The 23,459-nt window shown below is 36.3% G+C and overlaps 1 protein-coding gene across 3 annotated transcripts in view; it reads right to left on the bottom strand.

Annotated features, from left to right (window-relative positions):
• Positions 1-12,822: 12,822 nt before the first annotated feature.
• Positions 12,823-23,459, bottom strand: part of TMTC2 (transmembrane O-mannosyltransferase targeting cadherins 2) — a 455,593-nt gene continuing 444,956 nt past the window's right edge. For all 3 annotated transcript variants that reach the window (XM_074007499.1, XM_005571660.4, XM_065524634.1), the window contains one exon: positions 12,823-15,473. In XM_074007499.1, the coding sequence (XP_073863600.1) occupies positions 15,294-15,473 (180 nt within the window). In that variant the 3' untranslated portion in view covers positions 12,823-15,293. The remainder of the gene's footprint in view (positions 15,474-23,459) is intronic.

Genomic DNA, 23,459 nt, shown 5'->3' with positions numbered 1-23,459 from the left:
TGATGCAGCTATATAGTGACGGGACTGGAATGAGACAGCTGCACTGACGCAAACCCAGTTTAGTCTTCGTTTTGACTTTATAGCATAGTAATAGATTGTAAGATGGGCTTCTGTTATATTTTAATTGAGGCTTTTCACATAACATTGAGGAATTAAAGAAAAACATTGTCCCCTGTCTTCTGTCATTTGTCTCAATATCCCATTTATATTCATATTTTCTTTTTTATAATTCTCCATTTCTATTCCCATTGCATAACTTATTTTTATTACATAGGGCATTTTAAATCTCTTCCATTCCTTACGAAATGAGCAAGGAATTAACAAATGAATAGTTCTGTAGAAAAATGAAGAAAGCACAATCAACCTGAAAAAATTTAGTGTTATAAAAAGTGGTGTTTTGAATATCAGATGATGCTACTCATCCTCTACACCCTACATTTTACTCTTTACTTTAAAGCAACGTGGGCCAGTGAATCTTTGGAAAGGTACTGTAAGGCTGTGACCCACGAGAGGAACCCAGGGCACTCTGGGTACTTTTACAGCAGTTGCTTCCATTACCTTCATTTGGCCCAGCATTTTTAACCACTGCATGGCTGGATCCAGCTTCTGATTCAGGGCCCTTTTTCCTCACTTTTGATTTCATCTCTAGCGCTTAGACTTAATGGCCTAGTAAGATTGTTTCTCTGAGCTTGAGTCCTCCCAGTTTTCCCAGGCCTAGGCTGAGGCACACCACTGGAGTCTTTGCCTCTTCCTCCTTCAAGGCTCATTTCTCTCCTGGTTCCAGGTCTCAAACTCCTACTTTCTGTCCATTGAAAAACGGCTCAAGATAAAACTGTTCTCCCTGTTTAATCATACATGTTCCCCCATGGCGGTGATAGTTTTATCCCTGTCTTTCCATCGTCACATTGCTTCCTCATGGCATTAACATAACACAACATAAAACTGTTAAAATCCATGAAGTCAGAGGATCAAGAATGTGGTCATAAAATAAAAGTCTTGTTTATATAAGCAATAACTTTAACATGCATACAATAGACATGGCTAAACACTTGATGACTCTGTATAAGAGATCATCTTGAATTCATAGAGAAAACTGCTAAAACTACTACCCATAGACTTACAGAATGCCTTGTCTGCTGTCATGGTATTCCACACAGCATAGCTTGGATCAAGGACCTCATTTCATAGCAAAATAAGTGTGGCAATTTGCTAATGCTCGTAGAATTCACTGGTATTACCATGTCCCCCACCATCATGAAGCAGCTAGCTTGATAGAATGGTGGAATAGGTTTTTGAAGACTCAGTTACAGTGACAGCTTGGTGGCAATACCTTGCAGGGCTAGGGCAAGGTTCTCCTGAAGGCTATATATGTGCAAATTCAGCATCCAATACAATATATGGTGATGTTGATCTATAGCCAAGATTTACAGGTCCAGAAATCAAGGGTTGGAAATTAGAGTTACAGCATTCATTATTACTCCTAAAAACCCACTAGCAATTTTTTTTCTTCCTGTTCCCACGACCTTATGCTCTGCTAGCCTACTTCCAAAGGGAGGAATGCTTCCATCAAGAGACACAACAATGATTCCATTACTGGAAGCTAAGATGGCCATCCGGCCACTTTAGTCTTCTCATGCCTCTGAATCAACAGACAAACAAGGGAGCTACTGTGCCAGACTGGAACTATACCATTGGCTCCCTTGGGTCTCCAGTTTCCCTTGGGTCTCCAGTTTGCCAACTGCAGACCTCTTGCGATTTCTTAGCCTCTGTAATTGCCAGTTCCTTATAACAAATACACACACACACACACACACTAGAAATACATACATATACACACACAAACTCATACAAAAACACCCACACACACATCTTATTGGTTGTTTCTCTGGAGAACTCTGACCAATACACCTGTTTCACATTCAGTCACTTCAATTATATAATTTTTGTTACACCATTTATGATCTGACTACCTGTGCCTTACATATAAGGATAATGGTAATAGCTATTGTTATTATTATGTACTATAATAATTAAAAAACCATCCAAAACAATAGTAATAATCATACTCAACCCTTGGTTTAAACTTAAAATATTCCAGGCATTGTTTTAAGTACTTTATGTATATTAATGCATGCAATCCTTATAACCACTCTGAGTTAGATATTATTATTCCAATTCATTTATAAGGAAACTGAGGCACAGAACGGTTATGTAACATACTGAGAAGTACACAGTATCTGCTGCAGCCAGAAATTGAAACCCAGTGGAATGACTCTAGACTTTTCTCTCCTCCAATATGTAAACTGTATCTTACCTTATTCTGCTTTGGAATCCCATAATGGAGAGCAATTGTTTTCTTCATATTGTATTCCCTGCACCTAATGCATCAGAGAAGCAGCTTGAAAGTATGGTAGTAAATATCCTGGAATTGCACACTTGAATATGGATAGAGATCCAACTCTATCACTTTTAGCTGTGTAATCTTGGGCAAGTTACTTAACTTCTCTGTGCATCAGGTTTTTCATCTCTGAAATGGGAATGACAGAGTACTGTGAAGATTAATTAAGTCAATATATAAAGTGCTTAGAATTCTATCTTGGAATTTAGGAAGAATTCAGTAAATGCTTGCTTTTATTACGATACTGGTTTTATTCATCACTTTATCCCCATCACATAGAGAAAGGCATATACTGAGCACTCAATAAATGTCTAATAAATTAACGAATATATTTGTTGTCTTCCACATTGTATTCTTTTATATGACAACTGCCTTCTTTCCTTCACCATCTATAATATCTGGGGCACTATGCTAGATGCTAGTGACAGAGATGAGTAACACATGGTCGATGTCCATAAGGCATCCACAGTTGACTGCATAATTTAACATAATATCTAAATATAGTGTAATGAGTGTGATAGCATCATGACCTAAATATTATGGGTGAACAGAGGATGGGACATCTAACTTGAGTGGAGAGGATGCAGGAGGAATAATGTAGATGTCCTTCTGCCATGAGCTATTTATAGTAACACAGAGAACTAGACTGTTCTCATAGCCATTCCCCCAAACATCAAAATAATGCTGCTGGGGATACTAGGTTTTTTTACTGACAAGCAAATTCAAGTGTGGCTTTGGCTATGAAGATATTAGATGTCTACCTAATCACTGTGTAGTGAAAGAATATCAGGATGGGTCCTCTGGCCCCACAACTCTCTTTAAAAATATTAAGAACAAATAGGTTGTGCCTAAAGGAAAGAAAGAGGAGGTAAGGTCAGTAAGGAAGACATTAGCTTGTAAGTGACTCAATGCGTGCCCACTGAAGAATGTCTTACAGAGAGGAGGGTTAATTTTTCTCACATAAGAGGAAGTCTGGCAGTAAGCAGGTATTGGCCTTGGTTCAGCTGCTCAACAATCCTATCAGGGAGTAAGTTACTTACCCCTCCTGGTGCTGGCTTTTACTTTTATATTCATCACCCCATGGTTGCAAGATGGCTGTTCTGACATCCAGATTTTACTTTCAAATTCAAGGCCGGAAGGGGAGTTAAGATGCCAGCCTTATATGAAGAAAGCCAAGCTTTTCCAGAATTCCTTCTGGCAGACCTCTGCTTGTGTTTCATTGTCACATGGGCACTGCCAGCTGGATTGGAGCCTGGAAAAGAAAGATACAAGAGTATCACAATTGGCTTAGACCAGGGGTCGACAAACTTTTTTTGGTAACAGGCTAGATAGTAAATATTGTAAGCTTTGCAGGCCATATGGCCAGTCTCTGTTGTAATCACCCAATCCTGCCATTGTAGCACAAAAGCAACCATAGTCAATACGTTAATGATTGAGTGTGGCTGTGTTCTTATAAATTTTATGGACAATGAAATTTAATATAACTTTCACGTATGATGAAATATTCCTCTTTTGATTTTTTTCAACCATTTAGCAATGTACAAACCAATCTTAGCTCATAAATGGTGGGCCTGGTTTAGCCTACAAGCCCATAGTTTGCCAATCTCTGGCTTGGACTAATGACAACCCATTGACTGGATCTGAGCAAAGTGCTATTACACGTGGTGTTTTAGCAATTATCTGTAGGGGAGAAATGAATAGTAGATAGGCAATTAATTTTCAGTAAAGGGTAGTTTAATTTTCTACATGAAATAAGACTTTTATATAGTATTTTGTATATGATCAGGGCATAATATTTTAGTTCATTTCTCCTTCCTGCATTTTAGTATAGAATCTTTTCTTGTTCAAAGGCCTTTCTTTGCTGCCACATTAGAACACCTTATATTCCAACTCTGGTTTTCAGGTAATTAATTATTAGGAAAGTCTTTTGGAGGTGTAGGTATTTTTCAATCAACATGGGATTGACTAACTCTTATTGTCAAACTTTAAGAGAAAGCTAGAGAGCAGGCGCGGTGGCTCATACCTGTAATCCCAGCACTTTGGGAGGCTGAGATGGGTAGATCACTTGAGGCCAGGAGTTTGAGACCAGCCTGGCCAACATGGCAAAACTCCATCTCTATTAAAACTACAAAAATTAGGCATAGTGGCACACATTTGTAATCCCAGCTACTCGGGAGGCTGAGGCACGAGAATCACTTGAACCCAGGAGGCCAAGGTTGCAGTGAACCAAGATTGCACCACTTCATTTCAGTCTGCGTGACAGAGCAAGACTGTGTAAAAAACAAAACAAAACAAAACAAAAGGAAAAGAAAAAGTTGGAAAGCCTTAAAATTAAGAATTAGAAACTCCATTCAAGCATTCAAGTTTCATAAATGTTTCACAGTTTTCTTCCTGGGCTTCCAGAGGTGACAGAAATGCAAATAAAACCTTAGCATAGATAAAGAATTTTTGCATTCTGCTTTGGTCCAACCTCATTATATATTCTTCGCTTACAAGAGAAAAAAAAAATAGATTTGAGCAAGCAAAAACAGGTTCCCTCTTTATACATTTAATTACAAAGGCAATTTCCTTTATAGCCTACTTACAGGAATACCTCTTAGCATGTTGCCAACAGTATCACAACTTGTTTATTCAAAGGTTATGTGTGAATGAGAGCTTTTTGATATTAATCAAGTACTTTGCTAGTGTTTCTGGTAAAAGGAAAACGTTAGCTTTATCCTGAAAAATGAAACAGCCCATTAATCAAGTTCACTCTATTGAAGACAATTTTCGGGAGAGAGAGGGCAAACAGACTCTTCAGATAAGAAATTCCTAAACTGATGGAGCTTTTAATAGGGTTTGGCATGGACTTCTGAACAGAAGGTGATTAAGTAAACCGACTTTATTCACCTCACAATTTACATATATGAGGTATTTATGAATTCAAAGGTTACTGTTTCTGATTAATTGACCTCTCCCCCCACCTACCAAATGCGCCAAATTCAAGAGCAAAATTCTTGCATAGGGCCTACTTTATTGGTGTTCATCCATTATTTCCAGTAAAGTTAAAAAGTTTCAATAGAGTATGTATGTTCTTAAACATCTGTCTCTTTTTTTTTTTTTTGTTACCACAGCAGCACAGTCTTTGTAGGTTTAAGTCTCAGTTTCCATCAATCAGAATTAAATACTGCAGTAGAAGGCAATTAAAGCTATTTGTATAAATGCAGCTGAATAGTATAAGGTTGCAAGATAAGGGATATGAAAAATAACTCATTTTGAGAAATACAATGCATAAGAAGGGAGTCTTTTTTCTAGTATGATGAATTGCAAAAATCCATTAGCCAAACACCAATGAGTAATTAAGTTTTATGAGCCAGGCTATATCTGAATTTGTTTTTTGAGAGAAATAGAAAGAAATGTTTCACAATATTGCCTCTTATTTCTCCAATTCATCTGGAGACTTTATTGTTATTGAAATAAAAATTAAAACATTGGCATGATGGAATTTTTAATCCTAAAGAAATGGTCAAATGTTTAAAAAAACTCTAGGTAACAATGACTTTTGAACATTTCCAATGCATCTTTACAAGACCATGTAGTACAGAAAAAACAGACATGTTAACAGCGGACGTCAAAGTCACCTATGAAGGGAGGAATTGTCTTTACTAAGAGGAATCTTATACTCAAACGCCTCTGGAGGTCAGGTAGAAGCAGGGGTATTCGGGAGAGTGACAAATGCGAGATTTAAGTCCCATCTAAATGGAAGAGCAGCTAGTCCACTAACTCTCACTGTTGCCATGCAGAGACGTGCCCCCCACAGCCGTTGCCAGATATTTTGTATGTTAAGAAAATCTAGAAACCCAGATTAAAAAACTAAACCAACCAAACAAACAAAAAACCCTCCAGATTCCTAAATGTATGCTTACATTTTTAAAAACATGTGCAGAGGCTACATCTAGTCTGTAGGCTGCAGGTTTTTTTTTTTTTTTTTTTTTTTTTTTTTTTTGAGACGGAGTCTCGCTCTGTCACCCAGGCTGGAGTGCAGTGACGCGATCTTGGCTCACTGCAAGCTCCGCCTCCCGGGTTCACGCTATTCTCCTGCCTCAGCCTCCTGAGTAGCTGGGACTACAGGGGCCCGCCACCTCACCCGGCTAATTTTTTGTATTTTTTAGTAGAGACGGGGTTTCCCCGTGTTAGCCAGGATGGTCTAGATCTCCTGAACTCGTGATCCGCCCGTCTCGGCCTTCCAAAGTGCTGGGATTACAGGCATGAGGCCCCGCCACCGGCCGGCTGCAGGTTTTTTTAACTGTGCTTCAGGAAAACACTTGGAAAATCACTTTCTGTATAGTAGGACGGGTCTGGAGACCTTTGCATAAGAAGGTAATAGCAGTTTTGAGATTGAACTGAGCATGGGAGAGAACCCTGTCTTCTAGAGGCATAACCCTGTCTTCTAATGGCAATGGGCAACCAGTGGGAAATTCTCGTTGGCAGCTAGAGAAATATCAAGAACCGGTTTGTTCAATATCCAGTTTAAGTTGTCTGATTAATACCACTCTGCCACTACAAACCCTTAATGTCGGCCTGTGCCAGTGATTTCAGGGAAATCAGAAGAGTCTCTGTTATTCCATTGGTGAATGGAAGAATACAAAGAAAAAGCCAGAAGAGATCATTAGAAGAAGAAACTCAAGAGTTTCAGAATGCAAGAGCCTGATATTCACCAAAACTGGAAAATAGTACCAGGCATCCTATAGAAACATGGAACGGCCTAAAATGAGGCCAAGCTCTGCTGATACCTAGATTGCAAGAGAAAGCTTCAATAGGTACATTTTTAACAGAAGCAATTTAAACCCCTAAGACTGGTAAACAAAAGTAAGGTGATTGGACAAAAGCGAAATTATTTTTGTGAGCACATGTATCCTTACATTAGAGTGACACTCTCCTCCTTCCTCAACCCTCTCACCCTAGGGATGTAGTTGGAAACAGTCTCCAGTTAGGAATAAAAGTTTTTCAAATGGAAACACTTTTGCATCATATCTGAACTTGAAAGGCTAAGGGAGTAAGAAAGGAGGCAGGACTCCTCTAATGTATTGATCATGCTCATACCCCTCCATACTGCTCTAGGTTTAGATCAAAGCTGTAAGACTAGGAGACAGAAGATGTGTTTTCATACTGAATGTAATCTTGGACAAGTCATACAGTGATTCTGAGCTTCTGATTCCTCATCTGGAGCTTGATTTGAGAATTAATATGTTTCTCCTGTCTATTTTGCCAGATTGTTTTAAAGAGATAAGTAGAAAAGATATGAAACCCTTCGAGAACTGTAAAACACTCTGCATGTAAAAAATATAATTACAACAGAAAACCATTTCCTTGAGAGCAAAGGAATGAAATCATTAAAACCTTATTCATTCAGATTTATATCTATGGGAAGGGCCCCACTGCGCTGAAATTCCAAGGAGCAAGTTGAATGAAGTTGCCATGTTAGGGGATCAAATGTCACCTGAGGAGCTAAAGCCAAAAAAGAAAGCTGATATAATTGGGGTCTTCCAGTGGGGTATTCATCAGTATTCAGAATTACCGAGTGTGTTGCTTCCTATATTCAATAATCTATATTGTTTGATCATTGGCTAATGTCCCCAAGACAAAATACATTTAAAACCAAGATATTTAAAGGTCAACTTTGTAATTTTTCTTATCTGGAAAATGAAGAAGTACAAATCTACATTTGTCTTATCTCCTCTTTCTCCAAGTGGTATTTCTTTCCTAGAATAAGGACAGAAAACTACCCTATATAAAGAGTTGATTTGGTGAATCACAGCAGCAGCTTGATTGTGGCAGCATAGGACAATGTGAAAGGAAATGTGCCAAGATATTTATAACAGTATCTTAAGAAATGTCTGCTTTCATCGCCTTCTGATCCTTGCTTGTCTGGATCTAAATCATTCACCCAAGGACAAAGGATTGATCACACTTTATTTCCTCTTTTAATCAAGACATTTCACATTATGTCTCATTCCTTATAATGACTTTCTCTCCTGGAGGATCAAATGTACAGATACTTAAGATTGGTTTAGCTATGGACTTCCCAGGCATGCAGTAGGTTTTTTTAATGTGTTTGTGTGTGTGTGTGTGCACACGTACATATAACAGAGAAAGTGGACAAAGTTGATGAAAGGGAATCAAATAGATTAGCTAATAATCATAAATACTAGTAGCAAATGTATTTACTGTTGCACTGCAATAGAAAAGTGACATGCTGTTCATATTTTACGATTATTCTCTGGCCTATAAAGAGTTTTCATCTAGCTAGTATGCTCCAAAAAACTTTAATTTTACAAAAAAATAGCCTAAAAAAAAAAACTAGTTTATTTCATCATGAAGGATCACATCTGACTTGTTATGTCTGGTGGGATCTTGCACATTGCACCAGTCTGCAAAAGGCAAATGAAACTTGGACCACTGATGCATCACAGACAGGTCAGAAGATATACCCAAGCAGTGTTTTGGATCTTTGGAAATGGTTTAATATATCTTATTGCTTCTATGTTCCACTTTTACTTAGACGAGCTTTGTTTGGTTACGTATGACTCATAAATCTGTCCTAAAATTAAGATTTTCTGAATTAAACCAGGGATCCAATACGAACTTAATTGGAGCTGTGTTTTCCCTCTACTCTAAAGAAGAGATGATTTCACAAGTTCTGGTTAGTACTGGGCTTTGCAGGATACAACCTGCAGCTATTACCTCAACACTTTATGTGTTACATTGGCTCTACTATGAATGAGTAAGTTTAGCCATATCAATTAACTGCCCTAAGCCACACCTTCCTCATTTGTATGGTGCCTAGACCAAATCTGTGTTTTCTCTTGCTCTCTAATATTGTGATTGATTTCTAAGAGTTTATTACTTTTTGGCTACTTGAGAAATAGCAACAGATTAACTCATCCTCATCATCACTCAAAAAGCAAAAATTTGAAATAGGAGGTCAAACAATAATTGGTTCTATAAACAGCAATGAGAACAAATTAACCAAGAAACTTCCTTAACTAATTTTATAGGAAAATATATGCTTTGCTGGTATAATCACATTTTAGAAATATCACTAACAGGGTAATGGGTAATGATGATAAATATCATCAAGGGGTTCTAATAAAACAAAACGTTGTTATACTCTTCCATAGCATATAATGCAAAATCATAAAATTTTAATAGTATGTAGTAACATCAAAATATTTATTGGCATAGGACAGTTTTTAAAAAATATACTCTGAAACATAATTCCAGTGAAATTTCCCAAATTTTCATTAATATACTACATGGCAAAGGCACATTTATAGAATAGTAAGTTATCATTGTAAAGGAAGCATAAAATGTCCACAGACATTAAGCATAACAACATATTTAAAATAGCACAAAAAAGAATGAAAAAAAAAAACCTATTGAGATTATTAATTGGCTCTACCTACTTAATAAGTTGTCTTCAGAATGAAAAAGCTAATTGTGGTTAGAGTCAATATGGCCAGTACATGCTAAATGAAATCAGAAAAAGGGCCCACATTAAAATCAAAGGTAATCACTGTTTCCACACCCTACACACATACACTTGCCCCCTCATCCCTCATCAATTCTGATTTTCTGGTATTAAATTGTCTTTTATATTATATGAGAGAAATATCCAGTTGTAAAAAAGACACTTTAATTCCTTTAGGGTATTTTAAGTATCTTTGAAAACAAGTTAAATTGCTTGATTTCTCCCTCAATACATTTTTCAAAACTTGTGTTATAGTCTCTAGTTGTTCAATGATATTGCCAAGAGAAAGGACTCAGGGTTTATTTTATTTTCAGTCTACTAGGATGGAAAGGAAAGAGACAAGATAGAAAATTATTAGAAAAAGTGTTTCTACAAGTCCCGAGCTATTACTCGAAACATAGCATTCTATTCACTCTATCTGACTAGAGAATGGTTGATAGCTTTGCCTTGAATAAGCGATAAACCTGTCAATCCAAAAAAGGTAGGAGAAAAATTAAATCTATTTCCTATCAGAACAGATAGCTAGTTCTAGACTTCAAATCGGTTGCACATTTTTCCAGCCTCTCCTGTGGTTGTATTATTCACTCACTTGTTGCACTTTCTTTTCCAATACAGCGATCCTATCTTGGTAGATTATTGGGCAACCAAAAAGAATAGACAGTCTCAAACTGTTCTAATCAAATCCTCTACCTCTCCAACAAAAGCTTAATAATTATTAAGGACAATTAACAGTCAATTTTCCATGTGTCTATCCCTTATCTCTCCACCTTGCCTCTCTCCTTTTGGGAACCTCCAGAAACTTTCCCCAAATACCATTTTAGATACTATATTAACTTAGATTCCTGTAGGTATTTTTTAATGATCTCACCACATTGTCTTATACATTTATAACTTTCTCATTTGATCCAAGAATTTTCTAGCTAAAAAAGTAGTTAGTAGATCTCTCCACTCTTTGGAAGCACACAATTAAATAGCACAATAATATCATAGAGCAGCCGTAAGAAGTTGGGGGAAGGTTTTGGGAAACGTAGAAGAAAAACTTCACAGGAATTTCAAGTTAACAAGAAATTTAAACCCAGCAGTCCTCCAAGGAGAAAAAAATACATCTCAAATCTCTACAGAACAACAACAACAAAAGGCCAGTATGTGGTGAAGTGGCAGATGGAATGAAAGTTGACTCTTAAGGCCTCTCTCATTGCATCCTGCAGAAAGACCACCCAAAATGACACAGCAAGTTAAAGCCTTAATACACATGCATCTTTCTCTACTGCAAAACTAAGCATAATAGCACAATTGCATTACCATTCAGCTTGCTCTAGCTTTGCAGTGTGTAATAGTTCCAATGCATAAGCCAAATTTTCTAGCAATACCCCTTTATTAAAATGAGTTTTGAATAGTAGGAAGCACATTCTATAGTAATGAAAATATTTAAATTGAGAAATCATATTACAAAGGTACATACAAATAAATTGAAATTATCCTAATTCTTAAATTATTTATGGAAACCCAATTCCTTTCCTTGTAATAGAAAGAACAGCCAAGACTTAGAGGTATTTTCTTTCTTTTTACTGGAAAAATATACTATGTGAAAAACTGGTATCACTCAGGTGAAAATAGTAAATCAGCAAATCCCCACATCTTAACTGTTTTAGAAAGTGACTTAAAAAAATCATATCTCATGAGCACATGACAGATAGAATTTTCATTTACGGTATATTTCAGGGTCTTCTACTCAACAATGTGCTGGGCTGGAGAATAAAGTCCCCCCCAAAAATATGGTCCCTGCCTTCATTGGTTTCCAAGTACAGTGACAGTGCTCCAATTCAAGTTCAAACTATACCTTCATTTAAAAAAAATTATACAATTCTTCATATAGCAAGAACTTTTAATAAATTTCTTTAGCCTGGTGTGTGCTGCCACTATCTAGTTTTGGGATCTTTGTTAAATCACCTAACTTGCAAGGCTTAATATTCCTCAGGTGGAAAGTAAATGGATTTAACTACATGAACACTGAAGTCTTTTTTTCCGGCTGTTACAATCTAAATTTTAAAGATTTCTAAATGAATTACCTCCTTTCATGTTCATGATCGTCTGCAGAGAGAAAGAGGTAGAGAATGGGATTTGTGGAAATGAAATCGCTAGAGAAATGCCAAGAGGGTTGATACCCAGACCTCTGGTTCAATGACTGAGTGCCCACATGACCCAGGACACATCATCAGACAGCGTGGGGACAGGCTTGCTGCTTGCTAGCTTAGTGACATTGGGTAGGTTGTTTCATACCTCTGAGCCTTAGTTTCCTTATTTGTAAAAATGGAAAATAACCTCACACATCCATAGGATGTTTAACATAAAAGTCCTCACAGCTAACTTTTATCCCTAATAGAGGAAATAGGCAATATATAATCACGTGACATAACAATTTTAACAAGACTGCTGAATTCTCTGTCACTTTGCACCATGTCTAGGACCCAACATTTCCTTATAACTGACTCCTGAATGTGCTGCACCCACATTTCTCAGCAGAATAGGGTGTGCTTACATCCGAGACCAGAACTAGAGATTCAGTGTCTTCTAAATATGGCCATTTTTACCAAACAACCTGCTGAAGCCAGAAACTTATAAATGTGCCCTTCTTGGATTATTTCATAGCATCTTTCCCCATAGTTCATCAACCAAAGAAAACAAAACAAACTTTGTCATCTTTTCTAAATATGGTAAACCGGGTGATATTGGCAATGCTTACTTGCATTACAGTAACTTTAAAAAATGATGATTATTAATTATAGGTTAACCACAATGTGTCTCTATTCGATGCTCAACCTCTACTCTTTTTAACCTCTTACCTAGTTCCGTTAAAATTCCAGAGTTTAAGTGTTGTTGCTGTAGAAGATTTAAAAACGGCTTACACAATATATTTCTTATCAATGCTTTATTGTTGAAAACAAAATTGAAATTCTCTGGCACATAAAACAATTATTTCTACAAAAGGAAAGCCTACAAATCTTGATAATTTATACAAATAACAGTTTCTCAAAAAATAAAATTTTAATTTAGTAAACTTGTCTTGTGCTCTATATTTTTAGCACTGTCTGCAATAATCCACCATAAATCCCTGAGCGGAGACATTTTTTGATCATGTTCTAATGCCCACCCCCCGCCCCCAACCCTCCCCTTGAAGTTGGTCAGTTACTAAGTCCAGCCCTGTAGTGAAAAGTGTCAGGGACATTTAGTTATTAGTGATCCGTGCATTTTATGACACAGGCCCAATTATTAACGCTACTTGGGAACTGGTGTCACAAGAAGTGCCTCAACTGTGCATTCAGTGAACCTATTAAGAACCAGGTCTTTGAAAGGAAGAACAACAACAATAAAAAGATAAAATGTTAAGACTAGAAAGTCGTCATAGGTCAATAACTATTTAAATAAATACAAATGTTAGACACTGAAGTAATCTCTATAGCCTTATATTAAATTCCTTTTGTTTTTTAGCAATTGCCAATGCACTAAAAGATGACTAATACACTTCAACCCACTATTTTGGTTTGACCACGGGTTTGTTGTTAAATATCATTCTGAAAACACAGTGATTTAGTTATAATTTAACTTTTGGCCCTTCAATGAAATGTTTACAAAATAATATATATATTACAGAAGGGCTTTCTTATTAATGCCATGAAAAACCTTTTTCACTACATTTACCCTTCTCACAAAAACACTAATGCCATAGGAACACTACTTTCAATTATTTATCCCACTGTATTCAGATACATAGAAAAACATAAAATATGGAGAAAACATAATATGATGTATTTGCATGTCCAGCTTCTTTTTAATGGAGAGGCTGATCATATATACGTGGAGTGTGAAAGGGAAGGAGAAACAGTTAATTTTCAGTTGCAAACAACTGGCTTAATGCATCAAGTTTTGTTATTCTGCTATGGTAGAATAATAAATAAATAAACATGTAGGGTGTAGTATAGCTGCTTTCTCTGTGAAGAAGTTGATAATGGACTGGTGTTTTATGAAGTTAATTTGTAGTGGCAAAGTTTGATTACAAGCCAAAAAATGTTCAATAATGTTGTTCTCTACCTAATTAATAGTCTTTTTCTTGTGAAATGATCATTGAAGTGGTTACTAACAGGTAATGAAATAAAATACCAAATTTGCTAGTGAAAAATAGTTTTCAACTGAGAAAAGCACTTGGCAGAAGACCTGGAAACATGCAGGCTAATGCTACACTCTATTGTAGCTTCAAATAAGTTGTTTTCGATGCCTTTTGAGAAGAGCAAAATAAGATGAAAATAATTGCTTGAACATTTATCAGCATTGCCGTTTAGGTACTTACTAGAAAGTGATTAACATTCGATACCTACCCTTTCCAAAATACAAAATCACTGGCAAGCATCATCATACACTCCTAAACCAGCAACATCTAAGAAGCACAGAACACCTTCCCTTTTGTCTAATAACCTGTTGGTTAGTTATTGGAACTGGAAGGCTTACAAACTTCCCTGTCCTTTATCTTTATGTAAGCTTGCACATTCTCCAGGGATAGCCATTTTCAAAGTTAATTTCAAAAGAATTAATACAATGAATTGTACTGGGCAGTTTGGGGGGAGATATTGGTGATATTAAAATTTTAAAAAAGCCTGCCTGACACATATAAGCCTCCCCAGTCCCTCATACAACTCGAGTGTGAAGTATGGTTAGCTCTACTCTCCATATCCTTTTCAGAACATAAAAAGCAAATGATGTCCAAAAGAATGAAGCCTCTGACATCCAAATCATAAAACATTATGTGCACTGGTCAAGAAACATAGCAGATTCTGACAGATCTTGACACAGTATTAATACAAAAAAAGTGTTCTAAGCTTCAGAAATTGATAAGCAGGCTGTCCCAAAGAGGGAAGACAGCAGCGTAGGACAACCGGCGGCTCACTGGGACTCACACTACGCGTTTATCACTCCCTAGTAACACTTAACCCTCATCATTTGCCATGGCTGAATGGACACTCTGACTTCCTCTCACAGTGTTTAAGGAACAAGATAATTTTGAAATTAGCTCTCAGAAAATGAACAAAATCTGTGACTTATACACCCACCCCTCCCTTTTAAGAATGCCAAAAAATTCTGTTTTAAGTGCTCTGGTTTACAGTCTATGGGTAACAATGACATCCTCCAGGAGGTTTCCGGCCTTCCCCTTTTTGGTGTTAACAGCTGTGCCGATAGCAAAGTGGATTCTTCCAGAAGTGGCAGTGACCTCTATGACCTCTGCCCTGGTCTTGAAGTCTAACACCAGCTCTTGTCATAGCACTGCTGGGAAGTTCTGTCTGCTAAGGAAGCCAGCTTTTAAAAATGGAGGAGGATGGGCTTCTGCCTCCTGTGTCAGGTCTTAGAAGTCTTTAAGCCTTGTTTTTCCATGATGTTCCACAGTTTGCGGAGATTGGACTGTGTGATGACATCATCTGGCTTGAGCTGCAGGGCCCGCAGGTAGTTGGCCTCGGCCTTCTGCAGTCTGCCATTGAGGTGCAGAATGGCTCCCAGGTTCATCAGAGCAGCGGGATACTGCAACAAGAGAAAGGAAGGAAAACAATTAGGAGGCCATTTCAAACTTTTCTTCATGGAAAACAAAAATCTTCATCCACTTATGCAAATGATTCCCTTATGTCTAGAGGCATTTTATGAAAGCAATTTAGCAATTTATACAAACAGATAAAGATAACTAGGAAGATGGAAAGTTTTCAAACACCTGCTGTGTACTTTGTGCTTTAAAAAGGACATCTAGAGAAAGTGTATTTTTTTCTTTAATGAGAAAGCATAGGTAACATATGAAGAGCTAATAGTCTAATCAGATGGTAGTATTTGAGAAAAAAACATTTAAAAGTGATACAATTTCAGATGGAAAGAATTTTTAAAAATTTCAGCTCAATGACAAGAAATAAAAAAAAAGCAGGTAAAGTTGACAAATCTATATCCACTCATTATTTGTTTTCTCTTCTTAGCAATATCTGAGGCTTTTAATCAAAACAATTAAAATAAACTATGAAATTTTACTGACGTCTTTGGGTAAAAATCCTGAAAAAAATTGAAATGCAACCACTAAGGCCCTTCCCAAATCTGAGTAGTTTAACAGGATAAAGTCTTTATTTTTAAAAGCCAAACAGTGTTTAACCTCTAATGATGAATGTTTACCATACAGTGAAGTAAAAAATCCAAATAGATAAAATATGGTAGAGAAAAATGAAACCTTTCTAAGAAAAATTTTATATTACTTATTAAAAATAGTTAAGTAATTCTCATAGAATTTTCAGTAATGCATAATAATGGCAATACAAAGCTATCGCATGGGGAAAAAGTCTTTTTTAAATGGCATGAGTTATGTTGCACCTGTTTAATACAAAGGTTTTCATCCCCAAATTCTCAGACATTAGTTAACAACAGCAAAAGTCCTTCCCAAAGGAAAATATATTTTGCTTGCTCTTTATAAATAAAGGCTGTTCTGCTCCTGTCTCTGGAATATTCTGGCTAACAGAAAGCAGATAATATTTTGGCAGTTACACAAATGCATATTTCAAATATCAGATAAAGTGTTTATGCTATGATTACACTTTCATTTGATTGTGTCAACTATTAATTGTCCTTCAATTCTGTGCTACAGTCCAAAATAATTCAGTTATTTTAAAGATGTGGTATTTTCACAAGACATGTACTTTTCAGCTGAATTCCTGTGACTCTACTCTTTACTGTAAAATTAATTATTTCTGAACCAAAAGCAAGGCCACAGGGGAGGGTGGAATAGCTTAGAATAAATCGACTTGGGGGACTTGGATTTTTAAGAGATCTGGGTTTGAGTTCCTGTTCAACCACTGTCAATGACCTTGGTGAAATCCCCTAACGTATCTGTGCTCTTCCTTCATTTGTGAAATATTGAAATAATATCAACTTCTTTGTATGCTGTTAGAAAGACACAATGAGAAAATTAAACAAATATTCAGAGCAGAGTACAGGTATAAATTAGACACTCTACAAATATCACGATCACTTTTCCTTATCTCATTTTGATTGAAGTCTAGCACATACATGTTTGTCATTTTTATGTTGTTGAGCAGTCTTTAAAATTTCGATTTAAATGGCTACATATGTGTCTGGATATATATACTAAAATTCCCTTAAGTCTTCAACTACTGGGCATTATTTTTAAACTTTTCTATATTATTTTCTCTTTTACAAAAATAATGCTGCAAATATAAGCTATTCCTGACCTTCAGAAACTTTTTTGGTCAGGAATATTCCATACTTATCCAGAAAAATACAGATGGTCAATTTCTAATTATAAACACCAATCCAAATAAACATAGCTCTAAATGACATGTGCAGTAAAAAGTTCCACAATGGAAACTGAAAGTAACACCACCTACTCTGTCTTCCTAAAAGAACTTTGTTATCACACCACTGTTATTATCCTGAGTTCCTTGAAGCTTGGATACATTTCTGAATTATGTCCCCTCACAGCGCTTAGAACAACTATCAATAAACAGCCACTAAACTGATAGTGAAGAGTGCTCACAGCCTAAATTACTAAAGATGCTAAGTAGATGCGATGTTCAGACTTCCTGCTATCCTGAGTGGGAAGAGTGGAAATAGGGAGGGAGAACCACTGTTGGAGACCCCTCCTTACTAACCAGAAATGGAAGAGGCCCAGTGATGAGGTTGAGAGAAAACAGATGGCTCTGTGGGATAGTCATTATTTCTTGAATCACTTTATTACCAAAGTGTCTGCATCTATAGTGTCTGCATCTATTATTTCAACTCAAAGGGATTATTAAAAACACTCAGAGGTTACGGAGTCAGACTGCCTACGTTCAAATACTAGCTCTACCACGGAGATGTGGGCACTTGAACAAGTTGGGTGACGGCTCGTGATCTCAGCTTCCTTTACGAATGGGATGCCAGCATTTTGTTGCTGTAAATATCATATGAGAATGCCCACATTATTATCTTTTTCCTTTCCTTTTCCTTATCGTATCAAAAACACAAAGTAGAACCTCCTTGTTAGTGTGCCTGAACAACCACTGAATGTAAAAACTGAGGATTTCTGAACTGGCTTCATGTTTACTAGCTTTCTAGCCTTTTAAAGGTTAAACCTGTAAGAGGCAGATGTGAAAATGGATGGTAAAGTCGATCATGCCACATAAATAGACTTTACTATTATTACTAAATTGTAGCCTGAGGCTTCTCTGTCCTTCAAACACTTATGGAGTTACCTACCTACCATAGAATGATGAAACAAATTTTGTATTTTAATATTAGTCTAAGAAAACTCATCTAGGAAGTTAAATCTGTTCTGATGAATGAGTTCTACATTAATTGTAATGGTTTTTTTGTAATAACTTTAATTTTGCATATCCACACCAATGTGTTACTCATTAAACAAAAATAATAATAGTTACCATGGGATAACAGCTCTCAGGTAAGCCCACATATACTCATTAATTGCTTCCCCTAATGACTAAAAATATATGGAAACTAAAAATATGCATATTTAAGAATATCATTCAATAGATTTAAGCAGCTATACATGTCAGCTATAACATTTTGGTGTGAATGTAAATGGCTATTTTAGTAAAATAAAATTTTTTATTTCAAAAACCTACAAATGTGCATTATGTAATGCTTAAAACATCACAATAGCTTCTTATTTGAATGAAGGAAACATGGAATTTATACAGATATGCTAAAATGTGACATATGTAATAAGTATCATCGCCCTAGATAACTGCTTTGAAAGTGTCAACGTTTATTCTGACATACAAAATTTCATGTGTTTATTAAACATTGATGTATAAGACTGAGTATAGACTCAACTTTTTACAACATGGTTGTTTTCTCTCTTCAGACAGGGGCTTTCTCTTTTAAGCCCGTCATGTCTCTCCTCTACATCTGTGGTAGGGAAGTTTAATGGATGCCCACTGGATTGAATTCCTTCAGGTCTTCTAGCTGAGCACACAGATTATATAGTTCAGGGAGTTGCATCAGCATCACCTGGCAGCTTGACAGAAATGCAGAATTTCAGGCCCCGCCTACTAAATCAGAATTTGAATTTTAACAAGAACCCCAGGTGCCTCGTATCCTCATTAAAATTTGAGAAGCACTGTTCTAAAGGTAATTTCTAGATCATAGATTATATCATTTCATAGCTCTGTGATTACATTTCCTATGAAAGGTTATAATGTATAGAACAAAGTATACCAGAGGATAGAACACCTATCCTCCCCCATAATAGAATTCTTCCCTTGGTCATTCAATTATTTAAGTCAGGAAATGTTCAAAAAATCTTTTTTTTTTTTTTTAAGCAGAAGCCATAAATAACTAAATGTTATTAGACAGAAGGAGAAGGTATGAAAAGCCTTTTGATAACCAAATAAGCACACGTGAAGTTTTATAAACAGACTCAAAGTCTATCTAACTCTAATACTACGGAAATGCAAAAATTTCAGGTAACTGGCTGTTTGATTACATACTGGCGTCATTGCCCTCTGCCAGCTGTAGCTCATGGGCTGGGGAAGAGAAACTCAATGACAACTGCTCAGGTCTTTCCCTATACACATGGTCTTTTATTAAAGACAACTGATGAAATTTTCAGTATGTTAACCAAAGCAGTCAGTAGCTTGCAGCCCAGTAACATGGGGCTCCTGGTTCTGTACAACAAATGACACCATCTCCTACTTCACAGGCTAGAAAGGAGAACCAGACATTCCTTGTTTCCTTGAAGAGGACAGATGCTTTACATCAAAGGGGCTGACTGGCAGCCATACTGAAACAGAAAATGATACATTTTTTTAAGTCTCTAGGGAATTTTGCCTTCTTTGTTATTTTACTGTGGTCTTTGGCTTATTTCTTCAACTGTGGAGGAAATATGCAAAATTTAAAATAATGGATGTATACTGTGGTGGGTGGAGCAAAGGCAAGGTGATGGAGGTCTGATTCTAGTTTGAGGCCCTTGAGACTCTCAAGGAATGTTGCTGAGCTCACAGGGTATCATGAACACACAGGACTGGAACACAAAATTATTGTTCTGGCCTAAGCTTATCATGTAGGATTAGAAAGAAAATGACAGAGGAGGAATAGTAAGACTATATGGTGATTTAGGGTTGGAAATCCGTGTTTCTATTGGGATCAGGAGTAATATAGAACTCTGAATGGATGAACTGAGTGGGTCCCAGAAGAAAACAAAACAAAAGAAAAAAGGGTTTGGTTGAGATGTTCTAGTTAGTCAGGAGTTGGATACCCCTGCAGTAGTTGGGCTCTCTTATACCCCATTGGTCCCTATGGCCATTTCCCTTTTATGAAGGATAATCAACAGGCAAGAGGAGTTATGAGAAAGTTGAAGACAGAGATAATAGACCAATATTTCTGATTGTTTAAATAAATTTGTTTCTATTCAAAGGATTTACTCATGTTGTTAAAATTATCCAGACTTGCAGATTTACTGTTATGTAAACTAAATAACTTTTTAAAAAGAGTGACTGATGTTAGCCTTACCTAGTCATTACTCAATTAATATACAACACATCTTTGATATATTTTCAAGATAAACTACCTTCAACTTTGCTTCTGAATATAATTTGCAAACTTAAATGAGTTTGCAGTCTGAACTTTTTGATGGATCCTCAGTCTTTTTAAAGTAGCTATCAAATAACTTAATGAAGGCTGCATACTGGCATTCAACTGTATTTCAGTTGAAATTGCTTGCCCAATTGAACTTACTGAAGCAGCAACTGTACCATGATGCTTAAAAATGAATAGTATGAACATTTTAAGGAACATATTAATGAAAAGGCATTTATGCATACATTTAATGGATCTCTTTATAGTTATTTGTGCCTTATACATGGCAGATATTTAATAAATAATTACTAAAGTTTTTTTCCTTTTTTTTTTTTTTGAGACAGAACCTCACTCTCGCCCAGGATGGAGTGCAGTGGCTTGATCTCGGCTCACTGCAAGCTCCGCCTCCCCGGTTCATACCATTCTCCTGCCTCAGCCTCCTGAGTACCTGGGACTACAGGCACAAACCACCACACCAGGCTAATTTTTTTTTTTTTTTTTTGTATTTTTAGTAGAGACGGAGTTTCACTGTGTTAGGCAGGATAAATTAAAGTTTTTAAGATAAACTGTTAAGCTTCAGGAAAAAAAAAAAAGAATGTTAAATACTTTATTCCTTTCACTTTCAACATCACTTCCTCCTTTGTTTCACTGGCATGCTTAATTTGATGCAAGCTAGAAAATACATAAATTATCCTGGATTCCTTGCCCCTCCACCCATATATATACTCACATCCAATTGTTAAGTCTTGATAACTTTACCCCCAAATCGCTCTTCAATCTGTCTTTGAATTATATCTTACCCCTTTTTTCCAACTTGGTTCAGGCCCTTATCATCTTTTTTTTTGATTACTTAAACAAAATAATTCTGACAGAAATAAAAGAATAAATGAATAGATATTTGTACAGATTGACGGCTGATTGACAAAATGAATAAAGAAACATATGACTAAAGCCATATGCAGGTTTTTAATTATATTTTAGGCATAAAAAAATTTCACAGAATACAACAAACATTGTATTCTTGCCTAACCAATATAACTTTATAAATACAACTGGAGCCCCTAAATCTCTCTCCCTATCCTATTTCTGACCTTCTCCAGGAGAAAACTACAATCCTGATATTGGTACTTAATAGTCCAGTACACGTTTCACACTTTTACTATTTGTGTCCCCACAGCAAATGTAAATATTATTTATAAGTTTTAATTTTATATATTAGGCATCATCCATCCTGGAATGCCATCTTGCCAAACACCTGTTTGAAATTTGAAATTTTGTTCAACATTTTATTTTTCAGACTTAGACATCTTGATATATGTAAGATTTGTTCCTTCACATTAATTATACTGAATACCTTCCCTTAATGATGGAATACAGACTCTTTAAAAGAGGGCTGTCATCAATTCTTGTGCATATGTCTACCTACACTTACGGAAGAGTTTCTAGGAATAGAATCGTGGGATCACAGGGGATCTTTGACTTTGCTAGCTATTACCAAATTGCTTTTCAAAGTGGTTGTATCAAAATGCATTACTACCAACATATAGCAGGGGTCCCTTTGTTTTATATCCTGAATAATACTTGGTATTGTCTAATTTTTAAAGTTTTCTTGAATTGAAAGCTGCAAAATAGTGTGAACTGGCTATCCCAAATCTGAAAATCTGCAATCTGATATCCTTCAAAATCTAAAACTGTTGGAATGCAGACATAATGCTCAAAGAAAATGCATTTCAAATTTCAGATTTTCGATTCTCAACTAGTAAAAGTATAATGCAGATATTCCAAAATGTGCAAAAGCTAAAATCTGAGATTGGGATTTCTGGTCCCAAGCATTTTGGATAAGGAATACTCAATCTGTATCATTCTATCCACTTAATTTATTTTCCCTGATTACTAGAGAGGCTAATAACATTTTCATAAGGTTGTAAGCTTTTTGTATTTCCTCTTTGGTGACCCACCTGTTCTTAACATTTTTAAAAAGCAAGATAATAACGTACCATCGTACAAAATATCACCTACATGGTAATATTTGAAAGGTAGGAACACAGAGCCCCAACTACCACAAAAGTGGTCCTAAATAGGACTGCCTACACCTTGTTGCTTCCCAACAGTGGGAACCAGATAGCCACTACTTCTAAAATGAAAAATCTGTTATAAACAAAATGGAGAATATTTGATACAAGTTCACTCAAGGTAATGATAGAAATCTGGGCAGCCAGACAGTAGACCTCTGGGAGAGGCAGTGGGATCTTCATGGATGTCTCAATGTTAACCATGGGAAATCCTGGATGAATGTATATAGGAGGACAGCAGCTCCTAGCTAACCAGCATGCAGAATAACCTTTATAGCCTTTCTGTATCCAGAATCCTTGTTTTCTTCTTAGTTCCTTTTCCAGGGACAACAAAAACATTTAAGATGAACAATATGTTTCATATTTTACCTCTCTTTACTACCTTCCATTTCTACTGGCACCATGTAAATTTAGCATCTCATCCCACTCCTTTACCTCCATCAGCCTCCTATAATTCTCCCTATCTTCAGTTTCTTCTTATTCCAATCTATCTCCCACCTAATATTTGTCTTTCTAAAATGCAAATCATGTTTCCGAGGTTCTGATTTATGCCTATAGAACAGGATCCAAACTCTTCAGTCAGTACTAACAAGCCCCATTTTTAGCTGACATCCAAAACATTCTCTCAGTGTACATTGTGCCTGAGCCACCTGAAACTTCTGTTTCTGTCATGGGCTCTTTTGAGCATTCGTTCCTTATTGTAGACTGCTCCACTGACAAAGTCTTTCTTCCACCCTCTCTGACAAACTTTTGCTCATTAAAAAAAAAAAAAAAAAAAGATTTTAACAATTTCTTATTCATAGCTTACTTCTTTATGTTCCCATAGTACTGTCTACAGGCATTAATTGCTACACTTACCAGAGTGAATTAT

The sequence above is a fragment of the Macaca fascicularis genome, chromosome 11 (genome assembly GCF_037993035.2).
Source record: "Macaca fascicularis isolate 582-1 chromosome 11, T2T-MFA8v1.1".
Lineage (NCBI taxonomy): Eukaryota > Metazoa > Chordata > Mammalia > Primates > Cercopithecidae > Macaca > Macaca fascicularis.
The sequence above is the reverse complement of the archived record's forward strand: the minus strand, read 5'-3'. Positions and strand labels throughout refer to the sequence as shown.